General features: G+C 41.3%; 2 protein-coding genes across 10 annotated transcripts; both read right to left on the bottom strand.

Annotated features, from left to right (window-relative positions):
- Window positions 1–325: 325 nt before the first annotated feature.
- ubtd1a (ubiquitin domain containing 1a) lies at window positions 326–7,360 on the bottom strand. 5 transcript variants are annotated; one of them, XM_035172096.2, is made up of 5 exons: window positions 6,953–7,360; window positions 6,502–6,588; window positions 2,107–2,334; window positions 1,471–1,656; window positions 326–1,252 (listed from the first exon to the last, which is right to left on the bottom strand). In XM_035172096.2, the coding sequence occupies exons 1-5, from the start codon at window positions 7,002–7,004 to the stop codon at window positions 1,038–1,040; spliced, it is 768 nt and encodes a 255-aa protein (XP_035027987.1). In that variant the 5' UTR covers window positions 7,005–7,360; the 3' UTR covers window positions 326–1,037. The 5 variants fall into 5 exon arrangements, with proteins under 5 accessions (XP_035027987.1, XP_035027989.1, XP_035027988.2 ...); XM_035172098.2 differs by lacking the exons at window positions 6,502–6,588; window positions 6,953–7,360 and adding an exon at window positions 4,849–5,418; XM_035172097.2 differs by lacking the exons at window positions 6,502–6,588; window positions 6,953–7,360 and adding an exon at window positions 2,967–3,361.
- Window positions 7,361–8,459: 1,099 nt separating this feature from the next.
- zdhhc16a (zinc finger DHHC-type palmitoyltransferase 16a) lies at window positions 8,460–13,707 on the bottom strand. 5 transcript variants are annotated; one of them, XM_035172759.2, is made up of 11 exons: window positions 13,541–13,707; window positions 11,967–12,224; window positions 11,670–11,864; window positions 11,494–11,582; window positions 11,156–11,184; window positions 10,922–11,055; window positions 10,639–10,722; window positions 10,464–10,549; window positions 9,480–9,603; window positions 9,251–9,321; window positions 8,460–9,140 (listed from the first exon to the last, which is right to left on the bottom strand). In XM_035172759.2, exons 2-11 carry the CDS (start codon window positions 12,198–12,200, stop codon window positions 9,038–9,040), a joined length of 1,149 nt encoding a protein of 382 aa, XP_035028650.2. In that variant the 5' UTR covers window positions 12,201–12,224; window positions 13,541–13,707; the 3' UTR covers window positions 8,460–9,037. The 5 variants fall into 5 exon arrangements, with proteins under 5 accessions (XP_035028650.2, XP_047198327.1, XP_035028649.2 ...); XM_047342371.1 differs by lacking the exon at window positions 13,541–13,707 and adding an exon at window positions 12,980–13,182 and having other exon boundaries at window positions 9,480–9,598; XM_035172758.2 differs by lacking the exon at window positions 13,541–13,707 and adding an exon at window positions 12,980–13,157.
- Window positions 13,708–13,890: the final 183 nt, after the last annotated feature.

The following is a 13,890-nucleotide window of genomic DNA, read 5'->3' on the forward strand; positions in this document are numbered from 1 at the left end:
ACATCACTAGGATTATTTTAGATTTAATATCTGCCAATAGATCCCTTTCACCTGAATCTTACACCTTGGACCTTTAAAGATAACCACAATTTCTGCAAATTATGGCCGTAGTATGATGATGATCTGAAAGCAGTCGGTGGAGATGTCAGTAATATTTACATACACTATACACTAGGGAAAAAAGGGAAAACTGAAAAACTTTTGAATATTTTAAATTGTGCATCGCAGAAACATACTGTACCAATATTGCTTTAACATAGTTCCAACTTTTTCCTTTCTGTGGAGACATACATGTGGTGCTTAAGTCAGAAAAGTACATAATGACTTAGACTTAACAATATTTATTGATAAGTTATCGAAGTACAGTGGAGCATCGTATTGTAAATAAAAATACAGTATCTTGTTTGGAGTGATGAGAATGATAAACAAAACTGATCATTCATTGCATTCCGTGACCTCATTATGAATAAAAGAGTGTGAATTGAAAATGTAGTGTGCATATAGTTGCAAGACCAAACAGCACATGTGGGAAACTGATATTTACATGTTTCTTTTTCTATCATCTTCAGCCTGTTTCTTAAATTGCATGACAGAAATCTTGAAAAAAAATTTAATAAAATAAAATAATAGGAGAATGGATTTTTCCTTCTGTGGATCCCAGAGATGATTTAACAGATTTAGTTTATGAATAAGCACAAGTAAACACACGTGACACGGGGAGGGAGGGTCCATGTAAACAACTAGTTAATGGTCAACACAAACACACAGACACACAGACAGACATTTGGACGCACATCTTAGGACTCTACTTTTTCTCTAAAGTGTTTCAGTGCTTTTCAATATTCTTACTTCATTTGGAAAAAAGGAAAATACAAAAAGGAGCAATATAAAAGCAATAATTTATTATATAAAAATGTACAGAAAATTCCACTGCAGTACCAAATGGAAAGTGATTTCAGGCCCTACTCCTCTCCCTGCAGCCCCCTGTGGCACCTCCTTCATCCCTTTCAGTGCTTCACAGCCCCCCTGTCTCCCCCTCAGTTCGGTATGACTGAAGGGTTCACGTTCACAATCACTTGGACGACAAAGTCCTTCTGGATCTTGGTGTCCTGAAGTCGAGTCTTGTCGGTCAGGAGCTTCCCGGAGAAGAACCACCTCTGGCGAATCACATCGATCTCTTCCTGCTCCTCCAGCTGTTTCTTCAGCTCGGCGATGGAGTCCGCCATGCTGGCTGTCAGACGCACGTCATTCCCTGAGGGAAACCACAAGGCAAAAAATAAGAGTTGACACAGATTCATGAACAAGCTGCGAGACACTGAAAGGCTATGAATTATAAATCAGTCTCCAGCTGAGAAGAGACTATGTGATATTGTATATGCATGAGGAAAACTGCACAACATGTTGTTCTTTACATTTAAATGTCATTTTGTATGTGCAAGTATGTCACAGGTCATGGAGGGTATTTCTTACCTGTTGACAACCGCACCCGCAGCTGGAACTCTTGTCTGCACGGAGGGGGCTGGGCCTGTTTATGGGTGGATTCAGAGGTTTTGCTCGGGCTGGACGTTTCAGAGATGAGGTTGACAGGCGGGGCTAAAGTGTACGCCGGGAGCTGGTAGCGGTTTCCCAGTTCATCGTAACTCTCTGTCAGGGAGCCTGCGGAAGGAGGTAGGATCCACATCAGAAACCTGTTTCCCAAAACCTTCCAACCCCGACACATTAACCCTTCCTCTACTCCAAAACCCAGGTCTGTCAACCAGGGGAAGTACGAGGCCAATACATTTACATTATATTTACTTACAACACTATTGAAAGTAGAAAGCACGAACACAGTGCATGAACACTGTCATGGCTCTGTGTGCACCAGTCCACTCACAGCGGTCATGCAGCACTTTGACTATTATGTAACTACCACAGTAGTAATCTCTGAACAACTGATGCATGGGGATTGTGCAGAGTGTCCTTTGACAATTTCTGAATTATTACAGTGCATTTCTGCTGGAGGTTCCCACAACATTTACAGCTTACAATTCACATCTGGATGAAGCACATTGCAATATCTGAGTGTGCGCGTTGGTGAGCATGTGCCTGTGGGTGTGGTCGTACCATGTGGCACAGTAATGCAGGCTCCGTCCACGATGGCCTGTGCTAGCTCCAGGTCATTGCACTCCGCAGCCAGAGCTGCAGCTCTGAGTGCATCCCAGATCTCTTTCCGTCCATCGAAGGCCGGAGCCGTGTCCCAAAACTCATCCCTCTTACTCCTCAGCTGGCCCTCCGTCATTGGGTATTCACTCTTCCACTTTGGACGCTCCTTCTTGAGGGGCTCATTACGTCCTTGAAAGAAAAAAAAAGAAAAGAAGGTTGTGTTTAATCTGACCTGAGAACAGAAGCGTGAAAGAGAGGTGGAAGACATGCAGCAAAGGCCTCCTCAGGCCTCTGTACACGGGGTGACCCCCCAACAAGGTGATCCACCGGGTGCCCCAACTCTTAATTCTTAAAAAGGTTCTAGATTTGCATTAACTTTTTTTATTTTTTTTTATGACACAGGTAAAACAGCTAAAAGGGATGATAGAGCAGTGGAGCAATGAGAAACCGGCCCAGTTTGTAGATGGTTGATTTGTTGGCTCAGGCCTTTATCACTTTATCTTGACCTTGGGACACGTGTGAATATCAGTAAATCATTCATTTAAATGTCTTGTCCCTAAGCAGAGTTATCAAGCTGAGGATGAATTAACTATGAAAAAAAACGTTATGACAACAACAAATATTCCACAATCATATAAACTAAAATAAATGGAATACACAGTAGAAAAGTTAAATTTTTCAAATGTACTCTCACTTGTTTCGGTCCCAGACTAAAGTCTTTAGTAAAAGTCATCCTTGAGAAGAAGCTGTGTACATCCCCTGACATCTGTGATATCTTCAACTTCTTCATTTGCTACATGAGCTAAGCACAAGCCAATTACCACAATGCACGGAACTGCTCTTTGCCAGAAGTCCAACAGCAGACGGACAAAGTAACTTCACACACCTACTGAAGGTGTTTCCAAGGTGGAACATGCCGTCATATCCACTGTGCCCACGTACCAAGAAAGTAAATTTGGTTTACAGGGAGAGGGAAATCAAAGTGATTATTTATAGTGCTGCAGATTACTGCAGTGGCTAGTAACACATAACATGTGCACTGACATGCACACGCACAAACACACACACACATACACACACTGCGGAAGATTATAGGCAGTAATCAGGTTCCACATAACAGGATTTATCTGCCCCTATCCCATAAGGCATTGGTTGGAGAGATGAGCACCCTTTGGCCAATGAAAGGCAGCGAAAACACATAAGTCTTCCAGCAGCAAGCACAACAACATCACAAACACAAATCCACTACACTTCACGTCATCATATGGTTTCAAATTGTAGAACTTTTCCAAACATGGCTGTGCTGCTGTCAAACACAGTCTAGGTTACTATCTGATGTATAGTGCATGAAGACATAACAGAGTTTGATCTTCTGACTTAAGTATAAGTGTAATTCCCATCACACAATATGCAAATGAATATGATTTTCGTCATATGTTATATGTGACACCACGACCTTTACAGGTGAGGCGAGTGTGGATCTGGTGTTAAGGGTCATTTTTGTACATAATTTAATCAAATGAACACTTTCAAAGCAATATAATAACAAGATGACCGGAGTCTGGAGACTATAAAAATATATTCAGTATTCCTTTTATCAATCCTATGCCAGTGATTATTCATTATGATTGTGCATAATCAATATTAAAATATTCATTTGATTTCTCTTGCACAAAGATAGTTCTTCAGGGTTCATATCTGCTTTTGTTATTGTGTGTGTGCAGCTGCAAAGTCGCAATTGTGCGCATGAACATGTAAACCAAACAAATGCAAAAGTATTTCACGTCTGAGGATCCTAGAACAGACTCAGGTAAGTGGAATATAAGTTATGTGTTGAAGGTTTAAAGGGTTTCAGTAAAGAGGTTTTGAGTGAATGAACAATGGGCAACAGCACAACAACACACACCTTTCCCTGGTTGTACATACTGTAATATAATATCCTAATGTAACCTTTTGGCTCTGTGTTTTCTAGAATGAAGCGAATGTCATCAGTGATGACAACCTGGATTATGTGACGATGGTTTTACCCACGTCACTGAGCCTGATTGTTTGTGTACACTGTGGATGCACAAGGTCAACTTTGCCCGTGTGTCATGAGCTGTGAGCCATATGTACCTGGAATCTGAGCTTAGCAATTTCTATTGAAGTCAGTGGCTCAAGCTTTTCACAGTGGATGGAAAAACTAAACCTGCACCTGAAAAGGAACTGACAAAAAATCCTTAATTTTTGGGCACCCATTAATGTTGCACCATTTGTTTATGCTATTTTGAAAACTGCACTGCACTGTTTTCAACCTATGATACTGGAAAATACATTAACTCAGAAATATTGACATACAAGCAAGTAAGTCCTGTATCGGCTTTGCAACATTAACATCTTTAAACTGATTTATAATCCATCAGTGATGCAAGTGATGCAAGTTTCCATGAAAGTTTAAAGAGGCAGCACTGTGGAAAAATATCAATAATTACGCATTATAATTATGTATATTATTAAATAAATTAAAGCTATAACCTCAAATCATTGATAAAATGACGTAAAAATCTATGAAAAAACTTAAAACCCTTAGAACAGTAGTAACAACAGCACAGACGATCTTGAACTCGACACAAACCCCTCTGAGACAACACATGAAAACAAACATGAAAACAGCAAACATGAAAGTATTTCTCTCACCCCAGACAAAAAAAAATCTATACTTACTTTTCAACAAAATCCTAAAGGGTGTATTCGGAGCATGGTAGTAGTTGTACTCTCTGGAGTTCGGCACTCCCATAGCTGCTCTTTCTCTGAGGTTCGAGTCCGAGTTGAACTACTGCACATCAAAAGTCTGCAATAATGAGCTACAGAGCCGGGGGCCTGAGGAGGAAGAGCACAACACCAGCTGTGTGCAACCAGCTTGCTCCGCAAACACGCAGTGCAGTTGACGAGACAACCCCACCTGATCTGGATGGCCACTGCTTCGCCGATTTAAAGCTCAGCTAATGGTCGTGACACTCGCCCAGTTGACTTCAAATTACCACTATCCCTCCACTCCATTCTAATATCCATCACCCCCCAAAAATACCACAGGAATCGGTTCATGGAAGAAGGTGCAATTAATGGGGAGAGTAATTTGAGTGTCCGGGCCAGAAGAAGCCTTAATCCTATCAGCTGTATTTAGCGGCAGGATAGAAATACCCAAAGGCAACATGTTAAACCTATTAACAGACAATAAACCCTTGTCAAACTCTTACGGCATGTTTGAAGGAGAAGCTACGGTACTTCTGTGACCTCTCATGCAACAGGTGATGTTTTCCACATGAACACGTGCAAATATATCTTTTCAGATTTGCATTAACAGAGCAAGTAGAGGTTTTGTGCGTTTGCATCTCACAAAAGTACAAGTGCTGAGGACGTGAGCTGAGAGTTGAGGTACATCATCTCTTCCTGCACCAAGTGGGTCAACGTCTGATGTGAAACCACCCTGTGCTTCTGCTGCTGCTGCTGCTCAATACATAATGCATGACAACCCGGTGCCTCTCTGTCACACAAGGAATGAAGTGAAAAGAGTTTAAACACCGGCCTTATCAGCGCAAGTTGCTCGGCACAGATTAGATACATGACTAAGCCGTGGCGCCTGGAATGTTTGAGCACCTGAGTCAGTAAGCCTGCAGACTGAGGCAGACGTCTACGCTGCAGCTACAGGAATCATTTTATCATGAAATGCCTGAATCTCTTAGGCTGCATCCTGTTGCCTATCTTCCTGCTGCTAAGTGAGCCAATCAGTTGCATAAATAGTTGGGACAGTGCGTCCTGAAATAATTATTTTGTGTCTGCTGTGTCACAGAAGCAATTTCCACTTGACGGTAATGGAATAACGTTTCAATGGAACAGTGCAAGGCCTGCAGAAATAATTTGTAGCCTCTCTCAGGCTGAGACACTCTCTGCCTCCCGAAAGGGGCGTGGAGAGGGTCATCCACCAACCAGAAGGTCGGTGGTTCGATCCCCATGACCTTCAGTCTGTAGACTCCTTGGGCAAGATACTGATCCCCTGGCTGTGTCGACAGTGTATAAATAGTGTCTCATGGAAAGTGGTGGGTGAATGGGTGAATATGACTTGTACTGTAAAGTGCACTGAGTGGTCGATGACACTGGAAAACCACCATATGAATACACTTAAACATTTACCGTATTGTCTAATCTGACTTCTAACAGCACCCTCTGCAAAAGCCAAGGCACAGAAACCACCTCACCCCCCACTTCCTGATTGAAGGACATCATCTCTTAAAACTTGAAGCACTTCTCTTGTGCATTCACTCAAACATGGTGCATGTAAACATGGAGTCACTTCGACGTGTGTCTCACAATCCTCACCTCCACGTTTCTTGCTCCTCGTGGAGCTCCGGGCACTCCCTGGTCCCTCCGTCCTACTCCTCCCCACACAGCCTCCCATCACGGCCCCTGCATCACCGCAGCCAGGAGACAGAAAACATCAGTGTCCGCATCACATCCTCCAGCTACACGTTCTTCAAAATGCATATGTGATGATAACGATGGTGTGAAAAGCGTGATGGGGGAATAATGACAGCTCAGCACTCCTTGTTCCTGTGAGGTCAGACGAGCCGCGATGTTTACGTCACGTGTACTGCCAGCTGACGGGCACACGCGCCTGAGCCACTGCCAGCCTCTCTCCAACGTCAGTCACGTTAATGCCACATTACACTTTATCTGACGCATGGTTTTAAATACACACATTCACGTGAGATGTCATTGATTTCACTTTCTACATATTTGAGAAATGTGTTTATTTATTTTTTTGCCATACCAGAAATCCAGTGCGCTAAGTTATGCATCCGTCTGCAGTTTGCCTGCCACATCCGAACTTGCTTCCACGGTGAAGTTGAATCTCTGGATCCTGACGCGACGATCAGCAGATGAGAGTCAGCAGCGGGTTGACAGGGGATCAGTAAGTGTGTGTGTGTGTGTGTGTGTGTGTGTGTGTGTGTGTGTGTGTGTGTGTGTGTGTGTGTGTGTGTGTGTGTGTGTGTGCGTGTGTGTGTGTGTGTGCGTGTGTGTGAGCTGCACAACCTCCAGTAAATCTCAACTGTTTCTCATCAAAAGAAAAGAAAAGCCGAAATCAATATCCAGATTCACCCCGAACCATGATGAACGAGACTTCACGCGCACGGACCCGTTGGTACCGAGGCTGGAATTAAATCCTGTTCAGTCTGCACGCATGCGCACTTCAGATAAATCTGCTCACCAGAATAAGAGCAGGAGCTGAGATAGGACTCCTTCACAATAAGAGGTCTGCTTGTGTTTAATTAAACCGTTTGCCAAAAAAAGTCAGAGGTCCAGATTGTTAAAAACATCATTTACTGTGATGAACTTGGGGAAAAAAGAAAGTAAAAAAAACACATAAGGGGCTATTGTGTAATAAATGTTTGTGTTTCTGAACGAGGGTTTTAGTTTGAAATACAGGGCGGAAGTCGTTTTTATAGTCATTTTTATTATCTAATTAATATTAACAATAATAATAATGACAACAATAAGAATGGTCGTATATAAACAATATACATTATTACTATTTTCGCAATTAAGACACCAGCTGATGATCCTTGAGAGAGAGAGAGAGAGAGAGAGAGAGAGAGAGAGTTTGAAGTTTCATTACTATTTAAATAGTTTTTCCCTATTTATCAGAATAAGTAATTACATCTAATAAAATTCTTCCAAAAACTGCAGGATTCCTTTCCCTTTTTCTGAGTTATTATAAATTATCCAAAGCTGATCTGCCCAAACCTGACATGTTGAACAGTGACACCTGCTGGAAGGATAAATATTGACACATGTTCTTGTCTGTTTCAGTCAGAGTGGGTGGGTGTAATGAGCAGTGAGCAGCGCAAGAGGGTTGGATTCAAACTGAAATCTGTTTTCATCCCTTAATCTCTTCTCTCTACCTCACAATAACTTTCTTTCACATTCCCCCATTTTAACCAACGCCACCAGGACCCATTCTCTCTTATGTTTTCATTTCACTGATGTGTCGACCTTTTTCTGCTATAATATATTCATGTGTATGTGCAGATCAAATCTGGCGTGCATCTAAATTAATCCACCTCCAGTGGCTGCATGTCTCTGAGTCTGTCTGTGTAAACAACCCTGTGACATAACACTGGAGATGGAGTTTGTCAGAATATTATGAAATGATCCTGGAGGAAAACAACTTAACACAGATATGAAGGCATAGAAGCCTACCAGAGTAAAAATGCATCTTTTTAAGGTTGCTGTACAATAATAAAATCTGTGTATGTGTAATAATAACAATACACTTCTTCAGTATTAGGTAAACACTGACAGTGTCAATGTTTTTAAATAAAAACAGATTTATTAACTTAACAGGTACAAAATACAGATAAATAACTCATTGTGATGGCACTGCAGTTTTGCTTGAATGTTCAAATCAAATGATAATATTGGACTGGGGTGCATGATACGGGGAGGAGGAGGTATTAAGATGAACCATTTTGTTCTAAAGATCATCTGTTTCAGAAAAATATATATATTATTTAACAAGTACTTCAGTCCAATGATATGTCAGTCAGTACGTGTCTTTTAAAAATATCAAATGATAATTTTCACAATGCTCATATTCGAGTAATATCCGTTTGTGAGTAAAACCCAGTCAAGTATTCCTGACACTTTGCTTTTCCACTGCTGAAAAACGTAGGCTGTCGAACCATGAGCAATGCCACAGAAAGTTTTTGAGGTATTGGAGGTTGACACGACCCCATTTCTTCCTTGTATGGAGCTGCCATGCACATATCCTTAAAGCCAACCACATCGAATGACCAGAGGGGGCTGGACACAGAAAAGACAACAATAAGCTACAAGTATTCCCAGGCAGGGTCTGTCATACAGGCATCAGGTCCTTTTTAAATGGTAAGATGTCCCACGTCAACCCATCACAAAGTGGAGGATGTCCAGATGGAAGGATAACACGGGTAAGCCAGTGACTAGGGACAAAAGATGGAGCAAATCACAGGTAAGAATAACTTGTATATTGTTCATAGATCATTTCAGGCAACATCAACAGAAAACCTCTACAAACATCAGAGAAACACACCTTCTCTTCTCCACGCCGAGGAAGACTTTCCAGTTATTCAGCCTGCCGTAGTTGAAAGGGTTTTTGTAAACCTGGAAGAGCCGTTAAGAGAAAACAATATGAGTAATTAAAACCTCATCATGTTTTACATTCAACATAAAACAAAAACTAATTTCCTTTAATTGAGGGTTGAGACCCCAGGTTATCACAACAAGAACGATTTCAAAATGTAATTATCGAACATAATTACCCTTCCCCGTTTTGCCAATCGCTTCGTTTCTTTGCTGTTGATGTGTTTTTCGATGCTGGTCTCTCCTCTGGATATGAGAACTGCATGCCAAAATGTCAGAGCTCCTAGGGCCACTCCCACTGTGCTGCGAGAACACAAGACACTTCATTTGATCCGCTGCCAAGGTAATAAAAGCAACAACCCTGTCCCACTTCCACACCCCTGTACTGACAGTCAACAGGATGTGATTTATGGGACACTGTGTAGAGTTAACATGGGACAAGTCAAAGCACTTCACAGTTTAGTAAGTACAGGAGGGGATAAGTTCTAATGGCTGACTAGAAGGATTTCACCCGTTATACTTGACAAAGAGGAACTCAAATGTTTTTTCAAAGGCTTGATAATAACCCTGCATGCTAGTGTACAACTACAGCACAGACACAAGCTAAAGCTCATTATAAATTAAAGAATAATTTATGATCATATGGTAGGGATGCTGTCATGATGTCACTGTGAAGTAGGAACTTTAGCAACCAATAAGAATAGAGACACGAACAACAGCTTACTTACATTAACCAATCATTTGTCATCATACGAATATTGTCATGATGACATCATTAAGAAATGGCTTTACAGTGACAAAACAATATTAATAAAGTAAGCCTAGCCTGATTGGGGTATATACTTGTTATACAGACCCCAACACAAATATAACCAAATATATAGACCTTGAATTAAGAAAATAAACAAATACATTTTAAGTAAAATATAAACATAAATGCAGATATTTTGTAGCATATTTCTTTGCGTAAATTATACATTTATAAATGTAAAAACTGATTAAACAAGCTTTGCCGTTTCCTTGGTGGAATATGTTGTCACAAAAGCGTCCTGTTTTTTATCTACTAAACACATGAAACCTGCTGAGCTTGTTTTATGTATTAGGTAACATTGGGTGGCAAGGTTCTATACACTGCAAGTGACAACTTGAAATGTAGATTTTACCTGGTGAGGACCCACATGTAGATGATGCTCTTATTAATCATCTTTTCCTTAAAGGTGTAGTGTGGTGCAGGCGTCTGATAGTTGGTCTTGATCAAAATGAAAAGAAGAAATGTTAGACAGTGATAATAAACAAAGACAACAGTGATTGTATTGTGTGATTATTTAGAGACTGTACCTGGCCAGGGGGAAGCAGCCCTATGAGAGGACCCATCCCTGTTACTGGTACCCCTGGCTTATCCATATCCAAATGTTTAAAGTGCTAATGGAACAGCCCGAATAAACCCAAGAGTTGAAGACAGAAACATGAGATGTTAGTCAGTAAGGTAACATTTAAGCCCCACAGAGAGAGACACCTGACACGGAGGAAATGTAGACAGTGAAAACAGTCGAGAACAACATTAGAGCAGTCCTGCAGCCGACATCTGTCAAACAGTGTGCTGTCAGTCTGAGCCACTCACCTCAATAGCATTGTAAGCCTCCAGGAACAGGTTCCTGCCACTGATGCTACAGTAAACACAGCCCAAAGTCATGGAGAGACAGAAGGAGAAGAAGTAACGGTGGTTAAAATGACCCACACAGTTATTTAACCATGCTGAGACGCTGACATTAAGGCAAACCACCGTCTATTTTTTTTCACTGTCAAGTTATATGATTTCTGATACAACAAAAATGATGATAAGTGCAAAGGATACGACAATGATGGTCCATTTTCAGAATGCACCTACAAAGGGAAGAGAGAATTTTCAGTTTGATACTTATATAAACAGTGTTTTTTCCCTCCTCTCTTAACAGACAACATATAACTATAGTACCCTAAATGCATGTAACACCAGAAGGATCTTGCTAACCAGGCCTGGCCCCAGTAAGTCCGTTTTTCTACTAAGCTATTGTGAGTATAGGATCGTTTATCTTTCGTTTTAGAGTCCATTTGAGATACATAGACATACAGTATATAGACCATACATCTGAATCTCCAAGGAAAAATCTCTCCCCAATAATGAGATTATAGAAGAGGAGAAGAATGACTCACCTGTTACAGATACCACAGTGGTGTGTTCTTGCTGGTTTGGGCATGATGCACTTTTTGCAGACTGCCACAAATGGACTGTCGTTTTTTACCTGGTAAAAAGGTAAATGTAAGTTCAGTTTAAGCCCATTTAGAAAAGTTATTTGTGCTCCGGCTGAAAAGGGAAGTTGAAGGCTTACAGTGGGGGGATACCCGGGTGAGGTCCTGGCAGATTTGTAGTAGTGGAAAACAATCATGACGAGATTCCAATGTCCATAACAAATGTGCCAAGCGATCCATGGAGGGGAGTACGTGTTGAGTACCAGAGGCAGTAGAATAATATAGACTATCGCCAGGATGGAGCTGGTCAGTATCACCACCAGACAAACAAACACCTTCCAGACAGAGACAGTGGTTACCCACAGAGATCATTCTCCAGATAGAAACAAAACTTGCTGTAACTAATTATATGAGCACACAGACAAACACAAACTCACTGTGCCAAACCAGCGGGTGACGTAGTCCACAGTCCAAAAAACTGGTTCAAAGACTGAGTCGAACACCACATCTGAGTCAGTGAGAGAGTTAAAGCAAAGTGACTGCACCAGCAGTAGTATGTACGCCCATGTTTCCCTGATCCACGGAGGCAGCCGGCTCTTTCCTCTCCTGGTGCAGGAGCGGGACCGTACACAGCGCAGCAGGTGCAGCACAGAGCTGGGACACCACCGCATCCTGCATCTGGGACCAAACTGCACCTGCAAGAAAAATAGAGAAAGAGTCAACTAAAGACTCTCACAGCAAAGTTGAAAGACATGCAACTTTGCAAATAGTAGTAGTAGTAGTAATAGTAGTTCTGTTTTAGTTAACTGTAAATCTGTCAAGACTAATTACTTTATTGTCAAATCAATAAGGAAATATGTCTCTGCGAGCCCAAACAAACATAAACATGGAAATATACACACACACACTCTAAATACATCATAGAGTATGAAACAGAATATTAAAATATGAGCCCTTAAAATGAATGGAATAATAAATCCTAAAACCAATGTAAGAATGAATAAAACATTCAAATAAATCAAACCTAGACATATAAAATGTATAGATGAGACACTGGAACCTGTTAGGCAATAATCAGCAGCACTTATAGGCAGCAGCAAACTGTTCACACCCCTTTGTTAAAAACTCAAAAACTCAAAATCTAATCTCATGGATAGTACAGCCATTTGCAACAAAATGGTCAAAGAAAATAAATTATATTAACAATCCAGAGTATGTGTGCTTTCACATTAAATTTGTTTCTGTCAATAAAAGATAGAAAATAGTCAAAATGCAAAGTTCTGTCAAGGTGTGTTTTTTCTTTATCTTGGATATTTAAATAACCCTTTTCAGATACAGAAAACCCAACAGAACATCCCCATTGATGGATACGTGTAAACATTGGCAAGAATTATAATAGCATCGCATATAATCCTTTCACCTACAACCCAGTACTTTAGATGAAACTTACCATATGAGGGTCAGTCAATTTGGAATTTTTTCTTTTTTATTAGTTAGTTAAGTTGTTCTCTCCATGATCAGCCAACACTTAAACTCCTCGAGGTACTTTTACAGTTTAGCAGACACACACAAAGAAGCCTGATGGTAAAACAGTAATACATAGAGGTGGTGTGTTCTGGCGAAGAAAAGGACAGACATCTATCCTGTCTCTCTACATTCCGGACAGGGTGGAGTCTGGGCGGAGGCAGGTGAGATACCTCAGGGTGGGTCCTTGAGGCAGAGCTCCGGAGGGTACTGGACTTCTTGGGAGCACCAGTAGCGTCTAGCTTCCCTCCATCAGACACTGACCGGTTCACAGACGCGTGGAGAACAGTTAGCTGTGGCTGCAGCTCCATGGAAGCCGTGACATGTAATGCAGCCATCCCACCCAGAGCTGTGGACAGTCCCCGCTGCACCGCTGCCCTCCTAAATCTCTTTTGTTTGGATGTCATCCGAGGTTTTAAACATCTGACGCTGCGGCTCATTTCTTGACATTTGACTGGATTTCAGGGTTATTTCAGAAAATACTCACTGTTCTATAGAAGCCAGAAACCCGCCGACACCAACCCTCCGGTCGACATTTCCAAAAGGAGGTAAAAAACGGATTTATTCCCACATTTCAGCGAAGAACAGCAGGACCCGAGCTGCTTTGACAGTTAACTGGATCCTGATCCCTGAGGTGGTGCGCATGCGCTGGGGCGAGAGGCGCAAGGCATCATGGTATTCCGAGTCAGGAAACGATTCCAAACAATCAGTGATTAGTTTCTCGATTATCTACCCTCATTTTACATTGTAATAAATATCTACACTTAATTCTACACAAAATGTATTGTGTTGTCTACCTTTATTCATTTTGAATTACTTTAATAACCTGGTGTTGGG

The sequence above is a fragment of the Hippoglossus stenolepis genome, chromosome 12, assembly GCF_022539355.2.
Source record: "Hippoglossus stenolepis isolate QCI-W04-F060 chromosome 12, HSTE1.2, whole genome shotgun sequence".
In the NCBI taxonomy this organism is placed as follows: Eukaryota; Metazoa; Chordata; class Actinopteri; order Pleuronectiformes; family Pleuronectidae; genus Hippoglossus; species Hippoglossus stenolepis.